General features: G+C 36.8%; 1 protein-coding gene across 1 annotated transcript; it reads right to left on the bottom strand.

Moving 5' to 3' along the window:
• Positions 1–113: 113 nt before the first annotated feature.
• On the bottom strand, positions 114–12,710 carry TDO2 (tryptophan 2,3-dioxygenase). The gene is made up of 12 exons (XM_048942940.1): positions 12,598–12,710; positions 12,155–12,260; positions 11,129–11,219; positions 10,193–10,263; positions 8,811–8,938; positions 5,317–5,503; positions 3,968–4,075; positions 2,880–2,991; positions 2,703–2,760; positions 2,335–2,414; positions 1,688–1,778; positions 114–876 (listed from the first exon to the last, which is right to left on the bottom strand). The coding sequence occupies exons 1-12, from the start codon at positions 12,630–12,632 to the stop codon at positions 723–725; spliced, it is 1,221 nt and encodes a 406-aa protein (XP_048798897.1). The 5' UTR covers positions 12,633–12,710; the 3' UTR covers positions 114–722.
• Positions 12,711–12,791: the final 81 nt, after the last annotated feature.

Genomic DNA, 12,791 nt, shown 5'->3' with positions numbered 1-12,791 from the left:
TGCAACAATTTTATCCTCGTTTCAATGATATTTTGATTAAAGAAATACTCTAAACAGCTGTCATATTGTTGTGCAAATGTTATGCTTGTTTTAGAAGAAGACAACAAAAGAACAACTTGAATACTGCTTTATTTGAAGCGTGAAGTAGGCATTTATCTCTACTATTCTTAACAGTATTTCTAAGGCCTTTATATTCTTTTGTAAGAAAATTCCAGAGGCTTGGGTTTCCGCAGATTCAGGATATTTGTTCAAAATCCAGCTTTTGAAGATCATAACCTGAAATTTCTTTTGGAACTCTACAGCTCTCTATCATCTTAAGTTGATGAGAATAATTACATCTTCAACTCAAAGTAAATTACTAACAGCCATTAAGTAAACTGACAGAAATATATGTACATATAAGATGTGATGATGATAATCTGTATAATTTTTTCCTGTCTCCAAGTATAGATTTTTAGATAAAAACATTCAATTTAGCTAGCCATTAGTTTGAACTGGATTTTTTTTCTTTAATAGAGCCTGAATCAGTGCAAGATTATTTTCTCTACAGACAATTAAATTTATTCAATAAGTCAAGTGGAGTATTCACCTAGTTCTGTCGTACATAAATAAATATTTACACACCCACGCTGATGAGAACAGTTGCTATAGTTCAGGAACAGTATCAGGAATAGTTCAGGGTGAATGTTCTGAAGTTCTTCGCAGCAACCAGTCTAGATAGTTCAGTCAGAGTCATCACTGCTAAAATAGGAGCTGTCACAGTATTCTGCTGTATAAAGGAATTTATGAATCGTTGGATTCATCTTTGGTATCCAGTGTCTTGGCACTAGAAATGTTGAAAGATTGAACAAATCCACGAACACCTTGTACCTGTCACTGGAAAAGACAATTGGAACGATTGATGTTGCTGTGCATGCCAGCGGAAGGGCCACAATTTTGAAATCCTCAGGTACCATACCCTCACATATTTAATAATGTTTCTGCACTAACCATTCTTCTCTTTAGTATTCCAGAGTTTAAGTTCAGTTCAAGGTTCAGTCCTAACTGTCTCTAGAGCACAGCAGATAAGATTTAAAGGAGCTACTGCTGCATCTTTCTGCTGAAATGCTCAAAATTTTGTCTAAGTTCTGACCGTTCAGGGAGTTCTGTGCTCAGTTCAAAACCATCCACTAAAAAAAGAAAAGACAGTTCCTCCGTTCTTTTAAATTCCTTCTCTGCTTCATCCAACAGAAGATGTTCCTGATTTTCACCTGCACAGCCAGAGGGTATTAACTAAGTTTATGTATCTTAGTTTATACAGTTAGAGGTCACACTAAGAAATAAAGAAACTCAGTTGCACAGCATGCGGGACTAACTTTCGTCCTGCATCGCGTATTAACTTGGGCTGGAAAGCACACAAGGTAAACAATATTAATGCTGCATTATTTCCTATCACAGTAATGTCTAATCCCTTGACTGAGAATTGTAAATGCACTTTGCATGAGTGATCAAAGCCCTTTGCCACAAAAGACTTAGAATTCACGTGTATCAACCTGATATGTAAATGTACAACTTGGATGGGAAATGCTCAGTATAGTCCCGAAAGAGGAATGATGGCTCTAACTTTTAGTGAGCTGTCTGAAATCTATCTCCCAGCAGTACAACATCCATGAACAACATCAAGGTAGGTAAAAGGCATTATTCTTACCTCACTGTTGAGCGCAAGTACTGGTAGCCTGATGATCCTCCTGTGCCAGCCTTACTGCCAATCATTCTGTGCACCATGCAGACATGGTTATCTAAACAGTGCATACAAAGGGCATGGCACATAGCCAGCGTTAAAAAATAAACAAAGGGTCACATCAAGGTGAATACTGCATTATCAGAGGCTACAGAGAGATGAGCTACTAGATCTTCAGCAAGGTAGGAGTTAAGTATGCCACTCAAGTCAGCTAACATAAAATGATTGTTAATACAGAATTAACACATCAATTTGTAGTTATCTAAAGGTAGGTAGATCGGGAAAGGTAGGTAGGTAGATAGGGAAAGAGCAGAAGGAATATTTCCATGTGAACAGTCATCACGGTGAGGTTTTGGGAAAATATATTGCTATCCCTAAAAATCTTTCGCTTAGCTTAAAACATGTCATGAAAGTGATAGCTTTACCTATATATCTACTGATCACAGAGGAAGCTGCTCACCTTTCCTCTTGGCCAAAGTACAAAAAAAAAAAAAGTTATTTTTAAAGGACAAACTCAGAAGCTCAATGCTAAAACTCTAGGTATGAGTCTCAGAATGTGAAATAGAACAGTTTACTTAAATCAAAGAGTATCTCAATAAAAGAGTGCAACTTACATCTCCATTTTGTCATGAGTACGTCAATATCCATAAGAGAGGTGAGAAGCTGAAATGGAACCTGAAAGCGGGGCTCCTCTCTTGGAAAATGAAAGAGAACAGTAAGACCTCTCATGATGAGCTATATATTTCTAACTATCACTTCAGCAACAAAAGACACTCAACATGTGTTTTTTCCCAAGCTGGTATTGAAATACCAGTAGATATTCTAACAAGCACTTTAGCCAATTAAGTTTTAATCTGTCTTTTTCAATTCTTGGTTGGAAAATGCTTTAAAACTTTCTAGGACACTTTGGATAACAGTTCGCTTCCATCTTTCCAGCTGCCAACAAGCACTGAAAGTACTTTGATACGTCTTATAACATTACCTGTAGAAGTAGATCATTAGGGCACCCTTCAGAGCTTTATAAGACAGTCTTCTTTCTCCTGCAAAATACAGATATCTTTAGTTTGTTGCTGGTTATCCTGAAAATGTAGTGCTATTGTGTGATTATTCTGTATTTATCATATTTAAAAATTCAAATATGTATATTAATATACTCTACCTTTACTAAGCAGGTGTTCATGCCGTTTTTCATCAAATAATGAAAGTAATATATCCTTCTGCTTTTGAAATTCAGATAACAAGTCCTCTTTTTCTTCTGATTCTGGTTTGGCCTTTGATATTTAAATCAAAAAGAAGGTTGGTTTTGTTTTGTTTTTTTTAGAATTCAGTAGGGAAAATCAGGCTTTTGAATGACCCATGAGTTAACCTCTATTTTCATCTAAACACTCTGTAAGTTTACACTTTAAGTGTAAGAACTGTATTGTCAAATAAGGTGGGCAAGTCACTGAGTCACTGTTCTTTAAAAAAAAGAAAGAAGAAAAAAAAAGAATTACCAGAAACTGTGCAATTAAATACAACGCAATTCATATGAATAGATGTTCAAACAAACTAACATCACTTTTCTTTACATCTTCGCTTTTCTTAGAAGCTTCAGAACTAAGCTAATCTTAATTCATTTGGAGTCTAATTATTTTATTTCTTAGTTTTCAAGGCAGAAACAGGACATTTTGCACAGCTATGGGTTAGAAAACTTAACTAGAAAAGCTGGATAAATCAGAAAGCTGTAAGAATATTCTCAGGAACTTAGTATATTCTTATGTTATACTGTTTCTTCAGTTTAAAAATGTCCTTGTTATACCTACAGGCTTTACAGCACTTGGGGATAGTTTTTGTGCTTCTTTGCCAGTGTGATTCAGATGGTCACACAGCAGCTAAGTGCCATGTACTGTGAAGTAGTAAAGGTCAGTATACAGTGACACTCCTTACTTGTAGGCCCAAACTTTGTGGAGTTTTACTCTGAACTTCAGATGCAAGCATTCAAGGTGACAGTTTCAGTAAGATTAATTTTCTTCCTGTGATACTTTCCCTTTTCTTTTGTGATCAAAATAATCCACATTGCACATGCATGAGGTGTTCCTAGATGTCAAATTATAGACTTACTGAGATTTCCTGGTGATTTTTATGCTTCTTGCCAACACTGACTGCCAAAGATTAAATGAAGTGAGAAACCAGGAGTGGGCCAAAATGCCAATTAAAAGAACATGATTTCTAGCTGTCTCTGCATATAGTTGGATCAACAGAACATACCTGTACTATGGCAAATTCCTCTTCCAGTCCTTTTAAAATATTCACTTCAAATTGGCCCCAGAAATCAAATCCTTCTGCCTCAAGTCCTGGAGTTCTTTCCAGCCATGCCTTTAACAATAATAATGTGTTCAACTATTCATAATGAAAACACGATACTCTAGAATTACAGTTTATAGCAATATAAATTACATTGCTATAGTTCTGGTTTATTACTCATGCAGGTGCAAATTAACTGGAGTAAGGATGTCCACATGGAAGATTTGTGCCTGTATAATGATGCCATGCAAACACACACATAGGTTACAAGTTAAATTATCAGTTAGAAGATAAATGCTCTCTTGTTAAAACTCATTCCCTTGTAGACTAATGAAACAATGTTCTTCCACATATACAGAATAAACTAAGATAAATGTCAGAAAATATAGAACCATCTGCTAGAATAGCCGGTTTTTATCTGATCAGCATGAATACTGTTCACACCATCTGACATTAGCTTATATCAGAATGTGTGATGTAGATGAAAGATGAAAATGCACATAGCAGTTAGCAGCCTCTTTGATTTCCTTTTAACAATAGTCATGAAATAAGGAGAAAAAAGTCAAAATCTGCATGGTCACACTCCTTTTAAAGATAATTTTATTTAGCTCCTTCTTATCCAAAGACAACCAGGAAGAGAAGGAAATCTACAAAGATTTCTTACACATTCTGTAGCGGGTGTCATCGAATGAAAGCATAATTTTTTCATAGAGACATAGTTGTGTTTATTGAGGTTTATATTACATTGTTCTTTAGAAGTTTGCATGTGAAAAGGACAAGGGAGTTAAAGAAACTGCCGTGTTTGAGCAATGCAGTTTTCAGTCAAGGACATTAAATCAAGGTAAGTTGGAAAGAAACACTTGTTGACCTTCTTTCATTTTCATTTTGGGTTGGCATTTTGTTTTTTTTTTTTTTTTTTTTTTTTTTTTTTTATAGCCTAATACTCCTCACCAACATTGGAATATTTAAAAATTTTTCTTCTATAAAGGTTTGTAGTTATGAAAAACAATGCAAATGACCCGATACATTAATATTTGTAGACAACTCGGATTTCTGCAATGTCATTTACTATTTACTATGCTAAGTTATGTTTTTCAGACAAGAGTAACAGCTGGGAAAAAAATAATCAGTTGGTTTCATAATGGCCAACTCTTTCATACCAATTTTGATAAGAATTCAAAATGTGATTTACTTGAAACCTGTCAGCATTCTTGCTTCTCTCAAGGAAAAAAGATTATCACTTATAACAGCGAAGGACATTCTCAAGGGAAAGGGTAAAACATTTAAGCAAGGTCTCAGCCAAATATTATTACCTCCACAAGTTGCAGAAGCGTTGGTTCTTGCTCTGATTTCAGCAGTAGTTCATAATCCTCTCCCTTGAAGTTATCACGATAATGCCTTCTGTTGTAGGGGACCCTCAGGCTTTGGGGAACACCAATCTTGTTCTCTAGCAAACGAAATTGCAGGCTCTGAAAACCTGAGGCCGGGCTTAAGTAGTCTCTTTGGGAACAGAAGAGAAAAACATACAAAAATATAGGATATTATTTTACCACCATGGAGTTCTTTGGTTCTCAGCTGAATAAATAACTATGTATCTCATATTTGAAGAACATCAAATAGATAATTGAAAATTTTGGTATGCCTGCAATTAGGGGGCTAAAAAAAAAAGGAAAGTTGATACATCAGTGCATATACAAACATACATATACACACATTTATATTGTGTTTTAAAGTGGCAGCTCTGTGAATGTGTTTCACAAAAGAAAAATCAGTGAATATCATTTTCTTTCTGGACAGCAGAAGTAGCTTTTACCCCAAATAAACATAAGAAAAATTTCAATATCTCTAAAGTGCCATTAAATGCCTTTTAAATAGGCCTGTCATACCTATGAACAATTGATATGTATGAAATAAATCAAACTTACTAAATCTTTTTCAAAACATTATTCTGAAGGATTTATTAACAGGATTCTTTCTGGGCTGAATTGTGTGAACACATTATATGAACTGATTAATGAAATTGATCCGGAATCCCACATTGCTAGGTAATTGTAACACACTCCAAACTGCAAATAGAGGAGTTAGAAAAAACAGGTAATATATCTGTTTTTGTATTTTCTTGCTTCATATTACTGTATGTTGTTGAAAAATCATAAGCAATGACTCCTCAGAAGATTAGCAGCTCATGTATTTCTCCTGCTGTAGAAGACACAGATGTTCCAAACTTCCAGTGGAAGCCAAGTTGTATTTTCATGTGCTTTTCGGTTAGAGAGCGCTAAAAGACAGGGGAAATGGTACTAAAGCAATGCAGAAGGGGGAGGGATGCTGGAAAGCACTAAGTGCACGAGTCAGGCAGGTCAGGGACACAGAATGGAGTAGGAAGACAGATGGTGAATTGCATATGAAGATGTCAAATGGTAGTGGAAGGAGCTGGTTGTGAGATAAGAGGTAAGAAATGCCATGTCAGAAGTGAGGAAAACCAACTGATCCCAAAGATGGTCCGTGAAGAAGGCAGATGAACTACAAACAAGTTGACCGAGCAATGTGTTGGGCAGCTGAGAGCAGAAGTTCTTGGAGAGGAATAAGAAGAAAGCAGCATTACTTCAGACTCTTGAAGCAACACTGGGAAGCTAGGAAATACTGTCCGCCCAAGACAGTATAATGATGTATTTGACAATATATAGAGAATGCACTTCTCTTACCACTTTCATGATTTGTCACAGAATATGGCTGCAACTGCAGTGGTAAGTTTTGAGTAAATTGTTAACAGAACCAGGAAGCATTTCTACTCTTCCTGCTGGAATTTGAATTTTTTTTTTTAAATTATTATTATTATTATTATTATTAAGTCTGAAAACATTTAACACAGCACATGCAAGCATCAGAAGTTAACTTGTATTTCACTGCAAGGTATGCTGGTCTTGCAATCAAGCTCAGTTGACTTTGCTCAGTAATGCTATGTTTACCTCTGACACACGTTAATTGGAGAGCTGGTCACAAGAGATACAGAGAAAGCTGAAGTCCTTAGTGACTTCTTTGACTCAGTCTTCACCAGCATGGGCTCTACTCACACTGCACAAGTTGAAGAAAGCAATGGTAATAACTGGGAGAAGGAAGATCCACCCTCTCTCAGTGGAGATTAGGTTCAAGATCATCTAAAGAACCTGAAGGTGCACAAGTCCACGGGACCTGATGAGATCCATCCATGGGCTCTCAGGGAGCTGGCGGATGAAGTTGCCAAGCCAATTTGAAAGGTCAAGCCATTTGAAAGGTCATGGCAGTATGGTGAAGTTCCCAATGATTGTTTAAAAAAAAAAAAAAAGAAAAAAAAATCCAGGGAACTACAGGCCAGTCAGTCTACCACTGCACCTGGCAAGATCACAGAGCAGATCCTCCTGAAGGCCCTACTAAGGCACAAGAAAATAAAGATGAGGTGATTAATGGTAACCAGCATGGCTTCACCAAGGGCAAGTGACAAACTTAGTGGCTTTCTATGATGGAGTCACAGCATGAGCACATAGAGGAAGAACAATTTATGTCATCTACCAGGACTCGTGCAAAGCATTTGACAGTGTCTCACACATCACCCTTGTCACCAAATTGGAGAAAAATCAATTTGATGGATAGACCACTCACTGGATAAGGAATCCACTGTCTAGATGGTCACACTCAGAGACTTGCAGCCAATGGCTCAATGTCCAAGTGGAGATCAGTGACGAGTGATGTTTCTCAGGGACGGGTGTTGAGACCAGTGTTATTTAACATCCTTGTAGGTGACATGGACAGTGGCATTGACCCTCAGCAAGTTTACAAATGACACCAAGCTGAGAGGTGCAGATCACATGCTAGTGGGAAGGCATATCAACCAGAAGGATCTGGAAAGGCTCGAGAGGTGGGCCCATGCCAACCTTTTGAAGTTCAACAAGGTCAAGTGCAAGGTTATGCACCTGGCTCAGGGCAATCCCAAGCACAAATACAGGCTGGAATGAGAATGACATGAGAAGAATTTGGGGTGCCAGTTGATGAAAGACTCAGCACGAGCCAGCAATGCACACTTGAAGCCCAGAAGGCCAATTGTATCCTGGCTTCCATCAAGAGAAGTGTGACCAGCAGGTAGAGCGAAGTGATTTTGCCCCTCTACTCTGCTCTTCTGACACTCCTCCTGGAGTACTGCTCCCAGTTCTGTGGCCCCCAACACAAGAAGGACATCAAGATGTTGGAATAGGTCCAGAAGAGGGCCATGAAGATGACCAGAGGGCTGGAGCACCTCCCTTACAGGGACAGGCTGAGAGAGTTGGCTTTTCAGCCTGGATAAGAAAAGACTCTGAGGAGACCTTAGAGCAGCCTTCCAGTACCTGAAGGGGGCCTAAAGGGAAGCTGGGAAAGAATCTTTAAGGACATGTAGTGACAGGATATGGGGGAATGGTTTTTAGACTGAAAGAGGGTAGATTCAGACTAGATATTAGGAAGGAATTATTTACTGTGAAGGTGGTGAGGCACTGGAACAGGTTGCACAGAGAGCTTGTGGATGCCCTCTCCCTGGAAGCATTCAAGGCCAGGTTGGATGAGGCTGTGAGCAACCCGCTCTAGTGGAGGTATCCCTGCCTATAGCAGAGGGGCTGGAACTGGGTGATCTTAATGGTCCCTTTCTAACAAAGTACTCTATGATTTTGTTCTCACCCTGTTGAGCAAATCAGGTACTACAAGTTGCCAGGGTACATGCAAGTCCTTGCTTAAATTCACAACCAGCTCAAAGGATAAGAGTTACTACCCCATGCATTACTATGGAGAAATAGTAAGTATTTACCTGAAATCAAAAAAGTCCAGTGCAGTCATGGTTTCCAAAACTGAGAACTGTTCCACAAGTAATTTCAGAATCATTGAAATTCTGTTCATTCGAGTAATAACCTTCAGCATATTCCTCTCATCTCTTACCTTAATAAGAAATAAATATAATGACCCAACAGAAAGCAGCGTTCTCTTCTCTATTTATTTCACATCTTTTCACTGTTATGCAACATGATAGCTTTCAAGTCATTTTCCACGTGAAGCCCCTAACAGCAAAACAATCTCATATTGAATAGACTCTGATTTTAACTGAAAGTATAATACTCAATTTTTTAAATCCATTTTTCTCTCACTGATTCCTATTAACTCAATCCTATTTTTATGTCCGAGACCAGGGCAAACAACCAGAAAATATCAAGCTATAAAAATGAAATATGAAAATTTTTTCCTTAATAGTCTTGCTTTGCTATTAACCTTAACATTGACATTTCAAGTTTTGATTGTAAGACAGCTTTCATTTATCACAAAAATAAATAAATAAAAATTATTCTATTAAGAATTGATTACGATCAAATACATTTTGATACAATTTGAAGAAAGCCAAGAATATTATGACTGCAGAGGGCAACAAAGAACATTTTCATCAATCATTATAAGGAAAAAAGACTCCTCCTTTCTGAAATAAAGTCTGGTCTACTTCAAGTTTTTCTTCACATACACAAACTCAGGTTGTTATTCAAGGTATTACATGCAGTCAGCATTTTTCTGTGAGCATTTTAGGTCTGGAGGGTTGTCTTGTTATCAGTAGTTATGACATGTGTATATGACATTTAGTGTTGGATAAATGTTTAGAGTTGTTTAAAATGCTTCTGTTATATTTGTCATTTTACAAAATTGTCATGTAATTATACATAATGATTTTGATTATTGCTCTTCTGTTGGATTTCACAATACATTGCTACTGCAAATAGTTTTGCTTTCATGTAGCAGATACTGGAGTTCAAAAATTCAAATAAAGGTAGACACTGACAAGTCAGCATAAATAGACCTGTTAGCCCATCTTCAGTTTTGCATCCAAGCGTGACTTATCAGCAGTAAAATATACCCAAATTATCTTCTGCAATTTCCCAGTACTGGTAGGAAAGTATGAGAGTATTTTGGCCAGTGAAACTGGTCTTGGAGAGGCATCTATGCAAAAGGTGAGGAAAATGGATTCTGTATAAGTGCACACTATGAGGATAGAAGAGCAATACAGCCAATGTTTTTTTTCTTTTGGTTGCTGTTCAAAAAAAAAAAAAAAAAAAAAAAAAGCACCAACCATATGTAACTCACATACATCAGGCTGGGAGGCAAAGAAAGAGGAGTCCTAATTTTACCAGAATGAATATTTACTTGACTTACATGTCCGTTCTGGAAGATCACCCGAACAGAGTCCAACTCCCACAGAATCTGCTTAAACCAAAGTTCATAAGCTAAAACAATAAAGCCATTGTTAGCAATAACTTCAGCATTTTTTTTTTTCTTTTTTTCTTCACAAAGATGAGGAAAAATTCTTACTTTCTGATTTGAAGTGAATAAACTACGTTTACAACGTTGGTGCATAAAAAAGTGCTGATATCAAAAAGTATTGCCTTTTCTAGTGTGTTGGCCATTACCAAAGCTATTCTATGAAGTAATCTATATCAAGAGCAGAAACAGAACTTTACAAAGCATACTTTCCACATCAGATAATAGATGTACAGAATGTAGATTACAAGAGGGGAAAGTGAAAAACTGAGGTACAACTTTAGCAACAGGACAGTGGCATCCCATTATAACCCCAGAGCTGCTCACAACTTCAATGACATCTACAGGTTTCGTATCAACAACAGGAAAGTGTCATTCAATCAGTGCCTGCAAACCATGTGGATATGAGCAGGTAGGGAACATCTACCCATTGTGCTGACTTCTAGTGCCTCTCAATGGGTAAAGCAGGATTGAAGTTTCAGAGAAGCCACAAACCAAAATATATAAAGCTTGCCTACAATAAACTGCTTAGCATCCTATTACTCAAGCTAGGAATATTTTCTCCACCTGAATTTCTATAGAAAGAGAGTCTCCAAACTCTTGATTTCCAAATCTGAACTTTACAGTTACGACTTCGTAAGCATAGAGTTCATTACAGCCTAAAAAAACATCCAGAGATATATACAAATATAAACACACATAAAAAGACAGATAATTGCAGCAACCAGGTGAAAAATGAAAACAAATTACACATAGCACTTGTCAATGTTAAGTAACTTCCTGCAGCAAGAATGCCAAACCACCATTGCTCTAATCCTCTCGCCTGCTTACCTTGATGCGTCACAATAAAAAGATGCTCATCGTGGATTTTGTTTCCTTTCTTTTCGCTCTGTAGCTCTTGGGCATTCAGTATTTTGTTCAACTTAAAAATAACAATAATAAAAGATTATTTGTAAAGTTCTCAATTCTGCTATTAGACACGGTGTTCCTACTGTGTAGGGCTTATATTTAAGGCAAAAAAAAATATAATCCAGTTTGTATGAGAAGCTAAAATAAATAGTTTCTTTATAATTTAAAAAAAAAGAAAATAATCTGAAATTAGCATTCAGGTTCATCAAGTGAAAAAGTTTGGAAAATCATTTTAAGATTTTTGAATACATACATAAAAAAAAGGAGAACACAAAATACACAGTGCATTCTCCAGATCTGATATCAATACTGACATATTCAGTGCAAGAGATTTCTGATAGAAAATTCTGTAACTGTATAATACGTAACTATGCAAGAGCTGTGATTTGAAGCTGAACTAGTTATTTCAGTTCTGGCATCAGTAATTTTTGATTGAGTCAAATTCATTATCTCACAGCTGCTTTAAAAGAAATCTTTGCAAGATTCTGTATTATATGTCAACAAATTAATTGCTTGTTCACAAGCACGGAGTAATTCCACTCATTTCAGTTCTTGCTGTCATGAAAATAAAAGCAAATGTCTAAGTTGTCTTATCACTTCTAACATTTTATTTTTACATATTTCTTGATTACTTCTAGCTGTGTTTTGGGTGGTTGTTGTTTTTTGTTTGTTTTCTTTTCATACCCTACATTACTGGAATGTAATTTTCCAACCAAATATTAAGGAGTTTCATGCAATAATTTGGGGAAAGTTGCACATGGCCGCCTGATTTGCAGAAAAACTGCCAACTATCAGATCAAATAAAGTATTGTGCTGCATCACTTCATGGCTTAGGTTTGCCAGTACAACTAACTACTGCCAGTGCATGAAGGAAGAAGTGCCAATCTTGTGTCCTTACTCAAGTCTTCCAAGCATCCAGAACAGTAAAACTCAAATCATTACACTTACTTGCAGGTAATCTCCATAGATAAGCCCACCTTTGCTGGCTTTATTTATTCCCTCCTGCGATTCGTCACCTTTCTCATCTTTCAAAGATAGGTTGCCAAATTTATATCTGAGAAGAAAAGCAAAAAAAAATATGTAAGCTATTTAATTAAAGAACTATTGCTATATCTGTCATTTCATTAAAATTCACTAAAATTCAAATGATGAAAAAAATGAACTACTAAAGCAATCTTATGAAAAAGAATGCACCTGACACGCACCTTGTCACAGCAGTAATAGCTGGTAGCATTAAATCTAGTTCATCACACAGCCCTTCCCTGAAGGTTCACTCTCCCTTCCCTTAGGGATAGCTATAGCAGTCTATTTACAGATAATCATTAATTCCTCTCCAAAATTTACATTAACTTTATATCTTTTAACACAAAATAAAGACAATAGTAACTCACAAGTATTTGTTCCCTGTGAAGGGGCACCCACTCATGGTTCCAGGGTCCAAACTCACTTAGCTGTGCTCTGGGGAAAAAAAAGCCAACTCAGTTAACCCAAATGTGCTGCAGCTGCCTTATATGTAACCTTATCTCCCTCTGTATACCAACCCCCCCCAAATCCTCTTAGCTCTCAGCTCATCTCTGCTATTCAA

This window comes from Lagopus muta, chromosome 4 (assembly GCF_023343835.1).
Source record: "Lagopus muta isolate bLagMut1 chromosome 4, bLagMut1 primary, whole genome shotgun sequence".
Classification (NCBI taxonomy): domain Eukaryota; kingdom Metazoa; phylum Chordata; class Aves; order Galliformes; family Phasianidae; genus Lagopus; species Lagopus muta.
Note: the sequence above shows the minus strand (reverse complement) of the source record. Positions and strands in the feature narration are given on the sequence as shown.